The following is a 19,859-nucleotide window of genomic DNA, read 5'->3' on the forward strand; positions in this document are numbered from 1 at the left end:
TTTTTCTCTGTATTCCAAAGGAGCTAAACACATTTCATTCTCTGTGGTTAGAGAGAAGCAGGTGGAACTAACACGTGGCTTTTGAGGATTGCAGGCTTTCTCATGGTGCAGGATACCATTGACCTGCACAGACATTATCTTGCAGGCTCCACATGTGTACACTAGATGTACCAGAACAGTCATTCCCTCAATGTCCAGCTGATGTGCCACCATACTCAATGGATCATTCTGATCTTGGCAGCATCTGCTTTCACTCTGCAGCAATCCATTTTTCCTTTTTACTCTGTCACAGGACGTGGTCATAGCAGGCTAGGTCAGCATTTTTATTTCCCATCCCTAATTATCCTTGAGAAGGTGGTGGTGAGCCACCTTCTTGAACTGCTGCAGTCCATGTGGTGCAGGTACACCCACAGTGTTGTTTTGGAGGGAATTCCAGGATTTTGACCCAGCGACAATGAAGGAACACAATATAGTTCCAAGTGGGGATGGTGTCTGGCTTGGAGGGGAACTTCCAGGTGGTGGTGTTCCTATTCATCTGCTGCCCTTGTGCTTGGAGGTGGTAGAGGTCGCAGATTTGGAAGGTGCTGTCTAGGAGCCTTGAGATGAGTTGCTGCAGTGCATCTTGTAGATGGTACACACTGCTGCCACTGTGTACCAATGGTGGAGGGAGTAAATGTTTAAGGTGGTGGATGGGGTGCTTTGTCCTGGATGATGTAAAGCTCTTTGAGTGTTATTGGAGCTGCAATCATCCAGGCAAGTGAGGGTATTCCATCACACTCCTGACCTATGCTTTGTAGATGGTGGATAGGCTTTGGGGAGTCAGGAGGCAAGTTACTCTTCAGAGAAATCCCAGCCTTTGACCTGCTCTTGCAGCCACAGTATTTATATGGCTGGTCTAGTTCAGTTTCCTTGTTTTTCTTTTGGAAGCGATGAACATAGGATTGCAAGGAAAATTTACTTCCATCCAAGACAGAGGGAGGAATTGTCCCAGATTGGCTACAAGAGCAGACTGCAGCGGCTCAGGAAGGTAGCTCAGCACCGCCTTCTCAAGGGCAATTAGGGATGGGCAATAAATGCTGGCCTAGCCAGCGACGCCCGTACCCCATCAAAGTGAATTTTTAAAAACATTACACTAAGTGCAGTAGTGGGCAAGAAAAAGGACGTTTTACACGTTGGCCTCAATGGCAGGTTTTCACACTGTATCATCCCAATCCTGCCTCATTAATCATACATTTCCAGGAAACGTGCTGTTTTGCTGGAGAGCAGCCTCCGATTTGCCTACCACACCATCACCTCGCCATATTTAAAGTGCAGCCACACGCACACCTTTCAGTTCTTCTAGCCCAGGACTGCTCCACAGAAGAGATGGCCCGGAAAGGCAACAAGACCGCAGCTCTCAGATTCATTGATGCATCCATGGGACGCCTTATGGACACCGTTGGAGCCCACCGTGATGTCCTCTATCCCCCCTCTGGCTGCAGGCTGTCCATCAGTGTCACCACTCCGGCTTGGGAGGCGGTGGCAGTGGTGGTCAGTACCAACACTGCACAGAAGAGGTTTGCTATCCAGTATAGAAAGAGAATGAATGATCTCATTCATGTTGCCAGGGCAAGGCAACCATCTCATCTCTCCAAACTCTCACACTCACAACCCCATCACACATTCACTGGCATCCCACTCACTGCCAGTTCAAGGGACATCACTACTCAATTGCTCACAAAGACCCTCACATCTCCATCTGGCCTCATTTCCCCTGGAGATTGCCTCCTCATGTGTCCCCACATACACCCTGGGGTACCCCTCTTCCCCAGTAAAGCCCTGCAGCCTCTTCCCTAGCCTGAGGCCACTTATCCCCTTTCTCAAGCAAACCATAGCCCTGCAGCCATTGAAAAGCCACCCCTGCCTTACAGCTGGTCTGGTAGGTAGAGACCTGCCCATGAGCCCCTCTAAAAGTGATCTGATGCTACCTGCAAAGTGTGATGCTGATGACCATGGGTACTGCCCGAAGCAAGGTAGGCAAACAAACCTCAAAGTCCTGAGCGAAGTGCAGCTCGCCAGGTGCAGTTGTGAAACACACTGATGTGCCAGGATAATCCATCTTGGGGAGATGATTCCAGCGAGCTGGTCATTTAGTGATACGCAGAAGTATTAAAATGAAGTTCCCGACATCCGACAGCAGGAAAGGTGGCCCACCATTGACCGGCAGAGTGGATGATTGCAAACGGGTTTCACAACACCGTGAAACTGATTTTTGGCCTTCCCACCATTTTGCCTGCTCATGCCCACCATGACGCACAATGCCAACGGACAGTGAAATTTCTTCCCAGAGTGTCTGTACCTACTATTACTCATGGAACCGAGAAAAGATTGTAAATTCACAATCTTTACAACCATGGGTTTACCAGAGAATCAATAATGGAGCTCTGCCATATACTACAGTCTCATTTATCCTTAGGCAATCCAGTGTCCCAACACTCTTTGAAAATCAAGGAGTAAACTAGCTTTTCGGAAAAAAGGAATATCCAATACTACTGTAGTTTCCAGCCATTGCAAAGAATCCCCAATGAAGCTCAGCAATACTACAAAAGATCTCAGATCCACATGCAAATTAAGCTTGAATATACTATTGGCCTGGGGGCTTTTTCAGTATGCTCCCAATATTGTCTTGCAAATTATGGTAGCTTGCTGTGTCATCCACAATTTCACTCTTCAGAAAGTCCTGGACATCGAGAGAACAAAAGAGGAGGCAGAGTCAGAAGCTGAACTTTTGGGATAGCTATTCAAATGTGTGGAAGATAAGACAGGTCACGGACAATTGCTGGGAGAAAGCTGCAAGAAAAACTCACAAATGGATAATCTGAACCTTAATGAAAAAGAAACCCATGAGTCTCTCACTTTTTTATTGTAGAGGGGGCAGGAGAGAGAGTCTTTAGGAGACTGTTTGGACCAGTGAAAAGAAGCTGGCAGTTTTCTTTGGTTTTTAAGACGATCCTGGAATAATGCGTGGTTTTGGAATAGGACAGTGATGCCCAATAATGCTTGATGTGTTCCAGCCAGGGGTGGTGTGGGAGAGAAGTAGAGATTCAGGATCAGTAAGTATGAGGAGCAGCTCAATATAACAACTAAGGAAACAAAAGAAGCCATGTCTTTAGAAGAAACTTGGGGTGGAGCTTAGTGGGGTGGTAGTCAATGATGATATTTAAGCAGAGGCATGGTGGAATAAGATGAGCTGCTTGAAGCAGGTGAAGGTGCCAGAGGAGTTAAAGGGAAAGATCAAAATGGGACTTGGTAATAAGGGTCTGACCACCACCAAGGTGGCTTAAAACTTTGGAACTATGAAGTGGAGTTGTTCAAACTAGGAAGAGGTAAAGTTAGAAGTGATATCAGAAAGATTTTCTTCACACAAAGAGTGATAAATCTTTGAAGTGCATTACCAAATAAAACATTGGAGCAAAAATCCAGGAATCATTTAAGAACCAAGTGAGTGTTACAATGAGTGAATTTTAGGGTTATTGTGAAGGGGTGTATCAGATGTTCCAAATGACCTTCCTCATTCTTAATTATTTTCTAGTCTAGTAATTGGGTATAGAGTATTTGGGCCCCATTTCCAGCCCACACACCCTTCGAGTGTGGTACACTATTGGGGCCAATGTAATTTATCATTCTATTTGTCTTTTATACATTAAGTATTTAAATATTTATATGCCTGTACAAAACCACACAAATGTATATATGTGTATATATAATATATATTATGTAATATATTAATATACAATATAATGCTGTCAAAAAGTGTATGGTGTGTGAATGTGCTTCCATTTGAGGAGGAAACATTGAACTGCGCCAATCCATATACTTCAATGTTGGCTGAATAATTTCAGATATATATATATACATATATATGTACATCTATCATTTCAGTAATGACCTTTTTATATTTTAACAGTGAAGATGTGAGTAAAAGAGGATTCACTGTTATCATCGACATGAGAGGCTCCAAGTGGGATTTGATCAAACCTCTACTTAAAACTCTTCAGGAGTCTTTCCCTGCTGATATTCATGTTGCACTGATTATCAAACCAGATAACTTCTGGCAGAAGCAAAAAACCAACTTTGGGAGTTCAAAATTTATATTTGAGGTAAGCAATACATTTGAAATTAAATGCTCTAGAAAATAAATAATTAAACCGTTGATTATTGTTGTTTATATTTGCAACAAAAATGGCAATGTAAAAAGAATATTATGTTAAAAAGGAGGGAGGAACTAAATGATTGAGGCAGGCCATGGGCAGATAAAGACTTCAGAATGGACTTCAGAACGCGTGGGGTAATTGATAATAGGAGCGGTAGGAACGCCTATTGCAGTGTTTAAAATAATGAAGAGTGGTAATGACTCTTCCCTCAGGTCTGAGAACCTTGAACACTGGCATCCTATGTCAATTTTACCTGCACTGTCTAAGTAAGAAGCTACCATATTGTCCTACCAGGTGAAACAATGGATAGAGCAATTGGGGCTAGAGGAGACCCAAACTTAGTTTCAGATTGTTCCTAGCAGGAAGTGAGCTGGTGGAATAAATGCTGCCCAGGAGATAAAATAGGCCAGGCTTTATTTCCAGAGCTGCAGGTGAGATTCTTATTCACATTATTATCCACCTGCTCAAGACACGCCTGAGTTAAAGTTAGGGCTGCGTTCACTGTTGTAATGTTGGGAAATGTAGTGGCCAATCTACACATTGCATAATCACTGTGTATTGTATATTTATTATGTTTAACTGTATGACTGTATGCAGGGAGGTGGTGGCATTGTGGTATTGTGGTAATGCTCTGGAGACCAGGACTCGAATCTTACCATGGCAAATGGTGAAATTTGAATTCAATAAAAATCTGGAATTAAAAGTCTAATGATGACCATGAAACCATTGCTGATTGCTGTGCCTTCTGAGGCACAGAGTTCAAAAGTCACACAACCCTCAGAGAGCCATTTCTCCTCATCTCTGTCCTGTGACTCCAGACCCACAGCAATGTGGTTGAATCTTAAAATGCCCTCTGAACAAGGGCAATTAGGGATAGACAATAAATGCAGCTAGCGATGCTTACATCCCAGGAACGAATATAAATAAAAAGATACAGATTAAAACTGTGCATATTGGGTTTGTGGTTGCATGCCTGTAATATGTAATCTGTAACTAAAATGTGTAAAGATTGGCTCCAGGTCTATCTTTCTATCTATCCTTCACCACCTGGCTTTCTGAAATAGAACATGGCAGCAGAGAATGGTTGCTGAAGGTGAAGTTTGGAAGCTAAGAAAAATAATTCAGACAGAAAACTACAATTTCTGGTAGCAATTGTGAAAATGGAAGAAAGCAATATAAATTGTCAGGCTATGATTACTATCCGATATTCTCAGAGCCTGAACCATATGAACAGTGGAACAAATGAAGTGGATATGTGGACATAGGAACATGCGAAATAGGAGCAGAAGTAGGCCCTCAGGCCTGCTCTGCCATTCAATAAGATTATGACTAATTTTGTTTCGAGTTCCACATTCCCATCTACCCCGATAACCTTTGATTTCCTTGCATTACAAGAATCCATCTACCTCTGCCTTAAAAATAGTCAGTGACCCTGCCTCCACCGCCTTCTGAGGCACAGAGTTCCAAATCACACAACCCTCTGCGAGAAACGTTTCTCCTTGTCTTTGTCCTATAAAGGCGACCCCTAATTTTAAAACAGTGCCCCCTAGTTCTGGACTCACTCACAAGAGGAAACATCCTTTCCACATCCATCTTATCAAGACCATTCAGGATCTTATATACTTCAATCAAGTCACCCCTCACTCTTCTAAGCTCTAGTGGGAACGAGCCCAGCCTGTCCAGCCTATTCTCATAAGACAACTCGCTCATTCCAGGTATCAATCTAATAAACCTTCTATGAACCGCCTCCAATGCATTTACATCCTTCCCTAAATAAGGAGACCAAAACAGCACACAGTTTTCGAGATGCAGTCTCACCAATGCCCTGTATAACTGAAGCATAACATCTTTACTTTTATTTTCAGTTCCTCTCATAATAAAGTATAGCATTCCATTAGCCTTCTTGATCCCATACTGTACCTGCATACTAACTTTTGTCATACACGAGAACACCTAGATCCCTCTGAATTCTACAGTTGTTCTCTGTTTTTTTATTCTTCCTGCCAAAGTGAACAAGTTCGCATTTTCCCACATTATATCCCATCTGCCAGATTTTTTCCCCACTCACTGAACTTATCTATATCTGTCTATAAACTCATTATCTCCTCTTCACAAGATACTTTCCTACCTATCTTTGTGTCATCTGCAATTTTAGCTACCATCTCTTCACTCCCCTCATCTAAGTCATTGGTGTAAATTGTAAAAAGCTGAGGCCCCAGCGGAACTCCATTCATCACATCCTGCCAGTCAGAGAAAAACCCATTTATGCATAGTTTCTGTTTTCTGCTAGCCAGCCAATCTTCTATCCATGCTAATATATTACCCCCTACACTATGAGCTTTCATTTTCCACAATAACCTTTGATGTGGCACCTTATCAAATGCTTTCTGGAAATCCAAGTACAGTATGTGTACAGGCTCCCCTCTATCCACTGCACATGTTACTCCTTCAAAGAGCTCTAATAAGTTGGTTAAACATGATTTCCCTGGACACCGGTTACATTGCGACCAAAAAGGAAGCAAGGTGTTGGCCCTTGGCATTGTTGCTTCTTACAAGAAATAAAATTAGAATCAAAGCATTTTGTGAGCCGGATGTGCATCAGTTGGATAGAAATGAAGGTTTGGACCTTCTGTTAGAGTTCTTGGATGAAATTTACAGGAAAGATAATCTGTTAAATGTGTTTGAGGCATAGTCAAATTTTAAAAAAATAATAATATATCATGGACTTTAATAGATTTTATAAAAGATTGCTGAAATTCAGCTTTAATTTACTGGATTGTGCTCAAGTGGATCAACTTCTGTTTCTAACTGGTGTTTGGTTCTTGGAAAGGGAAACCCTGTTGGATCAGATGTCTGCTGCCTTGAAAGAATTCCTGGAGAAAAATATCCTTCAGTCTTCTTGGAACTTAAAACAAACTATTACTGGAGAAAAAAAATGGGAAAGCTATAGGGACTTAAGGTTGAAAAGTCCACTGGATTTGATGGCCTGCATCCTGAGGTCTTAAAACAAATGGCTGCAGAGATAGTGGAAGCATTGGGTGTAATCTTCCAAAATTCCCTACACTCTGACAAGGTCCCAGCAAATTGGAAAGCCGCAAATGTAACACCTTTATTCAAGAAAGGAGGGACACAGTAAGCAGGCAATTACAGATCAGTTAGCCTAATGTCTGTCATTGGAAAAATACAAGAATCCATGATACAATCAGGCAGAGTCAGCATAGTTTTTTTTGAAAGGTAAATCGTGTTTGACAATTTTATTAGAGTTCTCTGAGGATGTAACAAGCAGGGTGGATAATGAAGAACCTGTAGATGTCATGTATTTTGATTTCCCAAAGGCATTCAGTAAGGTACCACATAAAAGGTTACTACACAAGTTAAGAGTTTATGATATTGGGGATGACATATTAGAATGGATAGAGGGCTAGTTAACAAACAGGAAATAGCGAGTTGGGGTAAATGGGTCATTTTCAGGTAGGCAAACTGTAACTAGTCGAGTCTCACAGGGATCAGTACTGGGGTCTAAACTATTTATAATTTATATTAATGACTTGGTGAAGGGACAGACTGTAATGTAGCCAAATTTACTGATGATAAAAAGATAGTTAGAAAAGCAAGCGTGAGGAGGATACGAGTCTACAAAGGGATGTAATCGATAGATCAAGTGTGTGGACAAAAATTTGGCAGATGGAATAAAATGTGGGAAAATGTGAGGTTGTCCACTTTGGCAGGGAGAATAGAAAAGCAGAATATTATTTAAATAGAGAGTGATTGTAGAATGCTGCAGTACAGGATCACAGCAAGTTAGCATACAGATACAGCGAGTAATTAGGAAGGCACGTGGGATGTTGGCTTTTATTGCAAGGAATATAGAGTATAAAAGTAGGGAAGACTTGCTACAACTGTACAGCGCATTGGTGAGCCAACATCCGAGTTAGGAGCAGGAGTAGACTACTCGGCCCCTCAAGCCTGCTCCGCCATTTAATAAGATCATGGCTGATCTGGTTGTAACCTCAACCCCACATTCTGGTTGTAACCTCAACCTTTCACCCCTTTGTTAATTAAAAATCTATCTAGACCTGCCTTAAAAATATTCAAAGGCTTAGCTTCCACTGTCTTTTAAGAACGTTCCAAAGACTCACAACCCTCTGAGAAAAACATTTCTTGTCATCTCTGTCTTAAATAAGCGACTCCTTATTTTTAAACAGTGACCCCCTAGCTCTAGATTCTCCCACAAGAGGAAACATCCTCTCCACATCCACCCTGTCAAGACCCCTCAGGATCTTAAAGGTTTCGATCGAGTCGACTCTTACTCTTCTAAACTCCAGTGGATACAAGACTAACCTGACCACCTTTCTTCATAAGACAACCCACCCATTCCTGGTATTAGTCTAATGAACCTTCTCTGAATTGCTTCTAACACGTTAACACCTTTGCTTAAATAAGGAGACCAGTACTATACACAGTACTCCAGATGTGGTTTCACCAGTGCCGTGTACAACTGAAGCATCACCTCCCTACTTTTGTAATCAATTCCCTTCACAATAAATGATACCATTCTATTAGCTTTCCTAATTACTTGCTGTACCTGCAAACTAGCCTCAGTGATTCATGCACTATGACACCCAGATCCCTCTGAGTCTCAGAACTCTGCAATCTCTCACCATTTGGATAAGCTCCTTTTTTATTCCTCCTGCCAAAATGGACAATTTCACATTTGCTCACATTATACTCCATTTGCCAGATCTATGCCCATTAGACTACAGTGTAGAGTTTTGATTACCTTACGGAGGATACACTTGCATTGGAAGCTGATCAGTGAAGGTTCGCTAGGCTGATTCCGGAGATGAGGATTGTTCTCATGAGGAAAGATTGGAGGTTGGGCCTATATTCATTGGAGTTTGGAAGAATAAGAAGTAACCTTATTGAAGCGTATAAGATTCTGAGGAGGCTTGACAAAGTAGATGCTGAGGGGATGTTTCCCCTGATGGGGGAATCTAGAACTAGGGGTCACAGTTTCAAAATAAGGGGTCTTGCATTTAAGCTGGAGATAAAGAGAAATGTCTTCTCCTTGAGTGTCATTAGTGTTTGGAATTCTCTTCCACACAGAGCAGTGGAGGCTAGGTCGTTGAAATTTTCAAGGCTGAGTTGGACAGATTTTTGACTGGCAAGGGAGTCAAGGATTATGAGGGGCAGGCAGGAAAGTGGAGCTAAGGCCACAATCAGATCAGCCATGATCTAATTGAATGGTGGAGCAAGCTCAAGGTGATGAATGGCCTATTCCTGTCCCATTTAATATGTTCTTATTCTTCAATGACACAAAGAACAGAGGACTCGACGATTACTAGATTTTGAAACGATGTGAATACTGGATGCAGTTGTTAATACAATAGAAGCGTTAAAGGAGGCAGGATGGGGATAAAAGCATCTTCAGCAAATCTGGCTTTTACAGCAAAAGGCAGAATTGGATCAGCATTAATGGGTAAATGAATCCAAAGGTATTTCAGTTATGACTTAAAGTGCCTTTATGTAATGAACTGCTCAAAGCATAGAGGCAGGGTCCTCAAAATGACACATAACATAGAGAATTTTGAGGAAGAGGTTGAAAATAATGATGAATCCATACAAGTTATACTGGTTACAAGGAATTTTAGTCCCATGATGAATGTATCAGCACTGGATTCCTTTAACTGTGCAGTGCAAGATAATGCTTGCACTTTGACAGCATGTAGTTTGAAATAAAAGAAAAATACTGCAGATGCTGGAAATCTAGAACAAAAACAAAAATACTGGTTCTGATGAAGGGTCATATGGACTCAAAATGTCAACTGTATTACTCTCCGCAGATGCTGTCAGACCAGGTAGTTTGAAATATTACCTTTGATTCATTAAATAGTGAGGAACAATACAATATTAAGGAATATGCAAGTAGTACTTGCTTTAAAATTGGTGATGAAAACATATTGAAGTCATTAAAGAATCACAGAATCACACAGCGCAGAAGAGGCCCTTCGGCCCATTGAGTCTGCACCGACACGAGAAACACCTGACCTACCTACCTACCTAATCCAATTTACCAGCACTTGGCCCATAGCTTTGAATGTTATGACATGCCAAGTGCTCATCCAGGTACTTTTTAAAGGATGTGAGGCAACCCACCTCCACCACCCTCCCAGGCAGCACGTTCCACACCATCACCACCCTCTGGGTAAAAAAGTTTTTTCCTCACATACCCCCTAAACTTTCTGCCCCTTACCTTGAACTTGTGTTCCCTCGTGATTGACTATTCAACTAAGGGGAGCAGCTGCTCCCTATCCACCCTGTCCATGCCCCTCATAATCTTATACACTTCGATCAGGTCGCCCCTCAGTCTTCTCTGCTCCAACAGAAACAATCCAAGTCTATTATAAGAGAGTTATAATTCCACATAAAATAACTCGATTAAGCCACTTTATAAATGTTGAAGTATTCTCTAGTGAGATAGATATGCTGCTGAGTATACCTTCTATGAAAAAGGAATAAATGAAACTTGACATGGGGCATGAAAAAGCAATTATTTTTGTAAAGTCAGTGAAGATGCAGTTTACCTGGTCAGGACATTATTTATTGTAACTCCTTAGCAAAACCTTATGTTTCCAATCAGGGTGTTGGACAAGAATTAAATGCATCAGGTGATAAGAATCAGAGATAAAAGCAGCAGATTTTCTTAAAGTTACATAGACAATTTGCTTGCCCTACTTGACAAATCTTAAAAAATCCTGCGAAAGGATGCAGATGTGGTTGCTGAGGAGTACACAAGGCTAATAGAGAAATATGTAAATAAGTGTCTGAGAATGCTGCCATATCCTACTGTAAGTCTTCCATTGGTCTGTGACTTTAACAAAGTAATTGCTGTGGATCTGAAGTGTGGGATAAAGACAGAAGTATTTTAGTTCTACATTTTGTTGACCTGGCAACTAGATTTAATCTTTTTTCAATAATACTTAGTAAAGACAAAATGGTTATTATAGACAAGATCACAGTGTAATGAATAGGGACGGAACTTGGGCCGGAATTTTATGGCCCCATTGGCACTGGGAGTCAAGGCCAACAATATGACGAGAAGGCCAAAAATCAGTTTTACGCTGTTGTGAAACCAATTTGTGATCATCTGCTTCACCTGGAAATGGCGGGCTGTATTTCCAGATCCCGGGAATGACATTTTACTACATTTGTAGCTAATCATAAGCCCTGCTGGCTGGAATCATCCCTCCATGTCAGCATGACTTCAGAACGGCGTGCTTCACGACTGCCTTTAAAAGGCATGCACCTGGCAACCTGAACTTCGAGGGGAACTTGGAGGTGAGTGCACACAACATTGCGCAGCGCTTGTGCGCAATGCCCATAGGAAATCAAGGATGAGATGCTGCGCATTTGTGATGTGCGCAGACAAGTTGCTTCTTCCGGACTGGCTTTTAGTGTGGTGCCAGGGCAAGGGCTCTAGTGTGGGTCAGACTGGAGTGGGTGGGGAGGGGTGGGGGTCGGGGGCAAGGCAGCACAGACAGACTGAAGGAAAGACTCAAGTACATGCCGGTGTGGGGTGATTTTAGGGGAGGGTGAGGGAAGCGGGAAAGCTTGACAAAAGTGAACATTCTTCTGCAGCTGAGACTGTTCAGCTGCAGCTCCACTGACATGCTTGGAGTTGGGCCTCTGAAGCTTTTCTGCCCACTCAAGCAATGCAGAAACATGAAAGTGCCACCAAATGATCCAGAACTTTTCACTCCTCAGGCACAGAATGCAAATTAATTTTTAAGAGGCAGCAGAGCAATTGGCTGACTGGGCAAGTAATACAATCCCCTTGCAAAAAGGTGGTCATGGTGCCGTCGGTGGCGGAGGCACTCACAGCCCCTTGCAATGTCTTTAATAAGCTTTGGACCAGTATCCATTATTCTTCAAGCTAACAGCACAGCCTTGCAGTGCAGGTTAGGAGAATGCCTGTACCTGAGCTGAGAGCACAACATGCAGACCAATGGCCAAAGCTGCTACCAATCGGTCAAGTGGAATGGGGCGGAAGTGAGTGGGGTCTCGAGCAGCCATACAGAGCACTATACAGTGGCTGTCCAATGGTGGCCAGCACTTTCCTGCAAACTTAACCAAGACAAGGTCTTAGGACAGATTTGCTAATCAATGAGCCTCTCGCTTTGATCCTGCAGGAGGAGAACTTCAGGATCAAGGAGCCTAGTGACTTAGCGGTATGCTGCATGGCTTACAGACACCAGAGAAGAAGAAGAAGAGAGCGGCAGAGGTGCCTGGCTGGGCAAAGGGAGGAGCATCTCCCTCAAGATGAAAGGGCGGCAGGGCCTGCTACGCATGTAGTTGAAGATCCACAGCGAGCCATTGCTTGTCGACGTCTCGCTAGATCCAGGGTCTATAGATGGCGCCTTTCATTCCTTCAGATGACTGAGAACCAGTGTCACTGAAAACTGCTCATGTCCAGGAAACTGGTCAGTCACATATGACACCTACTGCAGGATTTGGAGCCATGAGAATATGGAGGGCATTCACTGCCAGTGCCATGAAAGTGACTGTGGCTCTCAATTTTTACACTAGTGGCTCCTTTCAGGGCTCCATAGGTGACCTGTGCAGGATTTCGCAAGCTCAATGCACAAGTGTATCCAGGAGGTCACGGACACCATCTTCACGAAGGCACAGAACTTTGTATATTTCGCCCGGGATAGGGAAAGTGAGGAAGCAAGAGTGCTGGGATTTGCGCAGATCTCAGGTTTCCCACAGGTGCAGGGTGCCATCGGCTGCACTCACATGGTGCTTAGATCTCCGTGGCAACAAGAAATCAACCAAGTCAACCACAAGGGCTTCCACTCACTGAATGTTCAGCCGGTGTTGCGACCACCACAAACACATCCTGCAGGTCTGTGTATGATTCTCAGGGACCGTCCATGACTCCTACATCCTTAGCAGGTCTCAGATCCCTGACATCTCCCAGGGTTCAGAGAGGTGATGATCACCTTCTGTACTGATGACAGCGTACATACCCTCAGTGCTCAGGTTCATGTAATGGATACACAGGGAGGCTCTAATAGTCGCTAGATCACAGGAGGATGATGACGACCTGCAGTGAGGACACTCCATAGATCTACCCACAGAGGACATGGCTGATGATGCCCGTGCAGCAGAGCGATGGCACAATGAGGCTCATGCTGCAACCTGGACTTTGGTGGAGAAAACAATAGGCATTTTGAAAAATAGGTTCCGGTGCTTCAACAGATCTGGTGGAACACTGCAATACAGTCCCCAGAGGGTGTAGCGCATTATCATCATTTGCTGCGCACTCCACAACCTGGCGCTGCAAAGGAAAGTGGACCTGGCTGATGAGGAGATGAAGGAGCTGCATGTATCATGAGGATGACATCGAAGGGGGTGACTGTGATGAGGTCCTTGAAGGCAAGGATGCTGGAGATGAAGCCATCGCACTGACCAGACCAGGCCCTCATAGCCGCAAGGTGCGTGGTTGATGATGAAGAGATGCAGTGAGGACAGTTCTGACAACGTTACCTTGCATCTGTGAATGTTTGACTCCTGTTTGCCTGATAGCAGCGTACATACCCTCAGTGCTCAGGCTCATGTCATGGATACAGAGGGAGGGCCTAATGGCCGCTGGATCCCAGGAGGATGATGATGACCTGCAGTGAGGACATGCCATAGATCTTCATAAATATCTGACTCCTGTCTGGCTGAGGACAGCTTGCTTGCGCGCTGTGATCAGGGTAATTTCATGGAGATGCAGCCGTGAAACTTTAAATGCATCGGACCCTTTGTCAGCCTTCAGCACATGTTCCCTTAAGGAGCACAGCTTCACCAGTCACAGATGCTGAAGACATTGCGGGGTGGGGGGGGGGGGGGCAGCCCCACCTCAAAGGTGCTGAGAGCACACAGAGAATGATGGGACTCTATAATGTCTGACAATGACTTTCTGACAGAAATAACAAGTACCATTGAGGTGCAGGCATCACTAATGTGAGTGTGAAGCCGGGCCATCACTTTGGTCTGAACCTTGCACACTACACAGGAAAGAGGTGCTGGACTGAGACACCTGCTTTTATCTTGTGCAAGAACCAAGGTTTCCCATCTGAGTTAAAACGATACTGCTCATCATAACAAGGAACCACAGGCAAGGAGACATCCTTGAGAATTTATTTACAATAGTGAACATCATGTCCAAGTGATTAGCACCCGTGTCTAGGCCTAAATAGCCAAGTGGTTATGGTACTGGGCTTGTAACCCCAAGATCAAGAGTTCAAATCTCATCATGACAAATTATGAAACAATGTAATTTCATCTGAATAGGAACAGATGGAAATGTGTTTGTACTCGAAAGAGTTACATCTTCTTAACCTTCCTAACCACCGACATCCACAGCAGAGGTGGAGGCAGCCTGCTGACTGCTATGCCATGCCTGTGATGACCTTGGTGGCTGGAGGGCTGAGACCTGGAGGGACGCAGCCTGCTTTCGGTGTCCAGCTGTGTGGCAGTGGCTCCCTCCTTAGCCTGTGGAGCTGGAAGAGGGCATTCAGATGACAGGACATTCTCTGAGTCACCTGGGTAGATGGCCCCAGGGTGTGCACCTACTGACCCTCCTCCCTTTGGGTGCCCGAAGGCCCCTAGCTGACTCTTTGAGGAGAAGGGGAAGCTGGAGTGAGATAAAGCTGCCCTGCACCCATCTCCTGTTGGCACTGTTGGAGGCCAACTTTGGCGTTAGAGATGGAGTTCAGACTGCGCAGCAGTGCAGGACTTATGTCCTGGATCAAGGCCTCCATGGCAGCCGCCATCCTACCAGTGTTGACCTTGGTGCTTTGGTATGCCAGTGCTATCACCTCAGACTGAAGGCAGATGGACTCCTCCATCATGCCTTGCAATCTGGAGGGTGCAGTGGAAATGCCTTCCTGATGTTCCTGAGCTTGCCTTTGCAGCTCCAGCAACTGAATTATGACCGAGTCCAGAGGCTCGTCACCCGACTCAAAGTCAGCAGATTTCTGGCCTCTAGCAGCCCTCCGAGGGCCGGAAACCTGGGAAGTCCCTGCTACCACCTGCTGTGGATCAGACAGTGCTATGTGCTCACCAGATTGTTTCACTCGAGGCTACTCTACAGCTAGGCCCCACCAAAGTGTATGTCTCTGCGCTGTTGAAGGGTGTGGGTGAGTGCTGTGTGGGGTCTTCAATTAGGGTGTCATCAGATTCTTCTTCCAAGGTGCCTTTGGGGCTTGAGTCGAGGACGTGGATCATGGACCTCCTCAGCTGCTTCCCAGATGTACCTGCAAAAGCCAGGAAAGCTAATTAGTGCATGGCAGGGGACTACAGAACAGAGAAACTGGCTCACAGCATGGCTGTCTGATGGATGTTGCACTGCTGAATCCTCACTTTGTTAAGCACTACCGACCTAACCTTCAGTAGAATTCGAAAACAGAGCCATCCAGCTGGCCGGCGATGACCGAGACCGGTCCTGTGCTGACGGTGAGGTCGGCACTGCTCTACCAAGTGAGGATCCAGCAGTGCAACATCCATCAGACAACCATGCCATGAGTGATGTGTCCTTTTTCACACGCCACTGCCATGCACTAATTATCTCCCCTTGCTTTCACAGGCACATCTGCCAACAGAGTCCAAGACCCAGGGCCTCCAGTCAAGCCCCAAAGAAGTCTCTGAAGAGGAATCTGAAGGCACCCTCCCTGAAATCCTGTCATAACGCTCACCCACACCCTCCACCAGCGCAGAGATACATACTTCGATGCGATCTAGCTTTAGAGTAGCCTCGGAATCACAATCTGGTAAGCACATCATGCTTTCTGACCTACAGCAGGCGGAGGCAGGGACTTCCCAGGTCCTCGGTACTCGGAGGATTGCTGGAGGCCAGAACATTGCTGACTCTGAGTCAGATGACGAGCCTCTGGACTCGATCATATCACAGCTGCTGGAGCTGAAAAGGCAAGCTAAGGAACAACAGGAAGTGATGTCCGCTGCACTCTTCAGATTGCAAGGCACAATGGAGGAGTCCATCTGTCCTCAGGCTGAGGTAATAGCGCCGGCATTGCAATGCACCGAGGTCAACATTGGTAGGATGGTGGCCGCCATGGAGACCTTGGTCCAGGACATCACTCCTGCACTGCTGGTGGGCTTTGTTCCACCGCTGATGCCATAGTTGGCCTCTAACAGTATGTACATGAGAGGGATGCTGGGCAGCTCGATCTCACTCCAGTTACCCCTTCTGCTCACAGAGTCAGCTGGGGTACTCGGGCACCCATAGGGAGGAGGATCAGCAGGTGCATGCTCCAGGGCTATCCACCCAGGTGACTCTGGGAGTGACCAGCCCCTCCAAATCCTATCTTCCTGTGACCTGCACAGATCCAGCTTCACTGGCCGAGGAGGGTGCCACTGCCACACAGCAGGACCCCGAGTGCAGACCAGGGCCCTCCAAGTCTCAGCCCTCCAGAGGACGCCGGCCAAAGTCATCACAGACAGGGCGTCACAGCCAGCAGGCTGCCTCCACCTCTGCTGTGGATGTCCGGAGAGCACCAAGACATAGCAGCAGGGTAAATGTGCACAGTCTGGTCTTGGGTGTTGATCACTTGTACATACTGTTCACTAATGTCAATAAACTCCTAAGAATGTCACCCTACCTGTGGCTCCTTGTTCTAATGAGCAGTGTTCTTGTCACTCAGATGTGAAACCTTACTGCACAAGATAAAAGGCAGGTGCCTCAGTCGGTCTCTCCTCCTTCTTCTACGGTCTCTGTAGGCCTTCAGGCATACAGCTAGATTACCAGGATCCATGATTCTGATATGGCCCACCTGCAGCATGAAAGAGAGAGAGAGACATAGTTATCATAGCTGTTCTTAGCACCTTTCCTGGCCCTGTGTGATCGTCCCTTAATGCTTCCCGGAGAGTACTGGTCATCCCTCGGATGGCCAGAGATGAGTGCTGTGCATGGCTGCTCTGTCAACCTGCGACATGGGGGACACTGGTCCAAACCGGGATGCTGAGATTGCAAGGGGCTGTGAGCAGCTCCAGCAGTGACTGCTACATGGCCAGCATTGGCGAGGAGCTTGTACAACGTGTGCAGTCCAACTGCTCTGCAGTCCATTAAAGTGGTGTTGGACCCAAAGTCTGTGCTGGGGGACTAGGGGGGGCTGGGGTGGGGGTGGTGGGTGGTAAGGTATGGAGTGCTTGGAGACTCTTTGGTGCCTCCACGTTGCTTGCATGGGCAGGCAGGCTAGGAGCCTGACCCCAATCATAACACCGTGGCTGTGCCTTATCTGTCTCAGTTGCAGAGGCATGGTCAGTTTATAGAGGTGTCCCTAATGCGTGGCCACTCCCCTCGCTTACCCTGCCCCCCCCACCTCAATTTCCTGTGTACGGGATACGGTGACAGGGCAGCACTTGACCCCCCCACCTTCAGCAGTCGCCTCAGTGGCTGGCCTGCACTTGCCCCCGGACATTCCCCACCTCAGCAGTCGCCTCCAAGGCTGGCCAGTACTTGTCCCTGGGCACCATTCCCCCCTCAGCAGTCACCTCCGGGGCCAGGCATCAGTTGCCCCCACCCTCCAGCACCCCGACGCCTGTAAAGAATGGACGAGCTATAATGAATGCTGCTGCTCACTCACCTCAGATCTCCCAAAGTGAAGGCCGCCAAGTGCACATCACCTGCATGCTGTTGTGAAACACATCGGCGTACTTTCCCACCAACATGGATGGACAATACGGAGAGTTCCAAGAGCCTAGCGGGATGGCCTTTTAATTATATGCTAATGTATTACAATTAACTCCCTGCCAACCAATGGTGGGAAATGCGGCCTGTTGTTGGCGGGCTGAGCGGATGATCACAACCTGTCTTCATGCCGTCATGAAGCAGGTCGCGCCATATTTTCCGCACACGCCACCTATCACGCCTGCCGCCAGCAGGCTTGGAAAATTCCGCCCATCATATAAGACCATTTGAGACGGAACTTAACTCAAGAGATTTGGAGAGTCATAGAGAATGGAAGTGCCCTGGCGAGGTAATAAGTTGTAATGGTAAGACAGAACTTATTGAACATGGCAATCAGACTGTTAGGGTTTATTCCTCACAATTAAATCAGAATTAATTTCAAAATGTCAGGCCATCAGATAGAAGTATACAAGGTACCTTGTAGCTCAAGTGCTCATGTGTTTTGTGATGAAGACCCTGAGGAACAGAATACAGTAGATCAAGGACTGAATAGTGACGATGTGAGTGATCATGTCATACAGGACAGATCTATCACATTCAAAGGCCAATTGCCCAGATTCAGTAGCTCAGGTGATAGATATTCCATATAGGTCTAGTGAAAGGAAGGATAACAACAGTTGTGGAACATGCAGGGAAAGCTACTGGCAGTTACATATTGGCTGAAAGTTCAGGATGATGGCCAAGAAGTGAGGTCCATGAACTGGCAGAATAGGGTGAAAGTGAGGAGGGTAAGAAAGTGCAGTGCAAGTATTGATTGTAGGTTCTGAAGTGACTGTTGCATCAGAAAAATATCGCATACTGGAGAAAGATCCTTCTGCAATGCAATATAGTGATCTTGCAGTCCTAACCCCAACAGACATAAAAGTGCAAATAGAGGCAGTTACTTAAATGCACATGAAATAAAGGCCACAGAACAGTCATGAAACAGAAGCAGAAGTCCTCATGATCATGAAGTTTTTAGTGTCATTTTTTTTTCTTTTTGGCTTCTGGCAAATTAACACCTTGTTGGTGTATTACTGCCACCTGCTGTATTGGAGGAAGAAGTGCAATGCAATAACAAATCCATGCACTAATCCTGTGAAATATTAAAAAAAACCACACGACTTTATAAATATCCCAATACCCAAATCTAACTGCTAAAATACTAGCCACCATATTACACTGTATACCCTTCTGATGTAAATTAGACTGCATAGTTACCCTCTCAGCTGCAAACTTAGTACAGTGTATTAAAACATGCTCCACCGATTTCAGGAGTTCTTCCCCACACTCCTGACACAAACCATCAACATGTTTCCCTGTTAAACACAAAGATTTATTTAATCCACAGTGATCAATCCTAATCCTGCTCATAATCACCTCATCCATCCTACACTTCCCAGTGAATTTACTGGATAACTTCACATTGCTTTGAATCTGCTATGTCTTTAAAAGTTTTTAGTGATGTCCAATAAATTTGAGAGTCAACTAATGAGAGGCAAAACAAAGAGACTGAGATAGTTTGTGAGCATCTGGAGTTATATCTGTGGTACCAAATAGGGATCAACCAGCTTTGTCATAGGGATGGATTTGTACTGAAAAAAACCTTGCAGATGGTGCTTATAAGGCTAAGGTGAGGCTAATTGCTAGGAGTTTTGAAACGTGACTGACTAAGTGTCAGCCAATTGACATGTTTTTCAGAGATATGTGTTTCAAAACCACCCAAAGAGGTGGCAGATGTAGACAGAAAACTTTGGAAACTAAACACATGTGTCTATGGCTGGATCAATGCTTCCAAGATATGGTATTTTTCAGTGAAATCTGTTTTCAACTGAAAGCATATTCCACAATGTTATATTGGTATTATAAAGGGAAACTTTCAGACATCTTTATGTGATTTCTTATGAGGTGGTACTTCCAAATTTGAGAAA

General features: G+C 45.1%; 1 protein-coding gene across 1 annotated transcript in view; it reads left to right on the forward strand.

Moving 5' to 3' along the window:
• The window catches only part of kalrna (kalirin RhoGEF kinase a), a 1,007,899-nt gene that overhangs the window by 421,166 nt on the left and 566,874 nt on the right, over positions 1-19,859 (forward strand). The window contains exon 4 of the mRNA XM_041200492.1: positions 3,947-4,139. Within this exon, the coding sequence (XP_041056426.1) occupies positions 3,947-4,139 (193 nt within the window). The remainder of the gene's footprint in view (positions 1-3,946; positions 4,140-19,859) is intronic.

This window comes from Carcharodon carcharias, chromosome 12 (genome assembly GCF_017639515.1).
Source record: "Carcharodon carcharias isolate sCarCar2 chromosome 12, sCarCar2.pri, whole genome shotgun sequence".
In the NCBI taxonomy this organism is placed as follows: Eukaryota; Metazoa; Chordata; class Chondrichthyes; order Lamniformes; family Lamnidae; genus Carcharodon; species Carcharodon carcharias.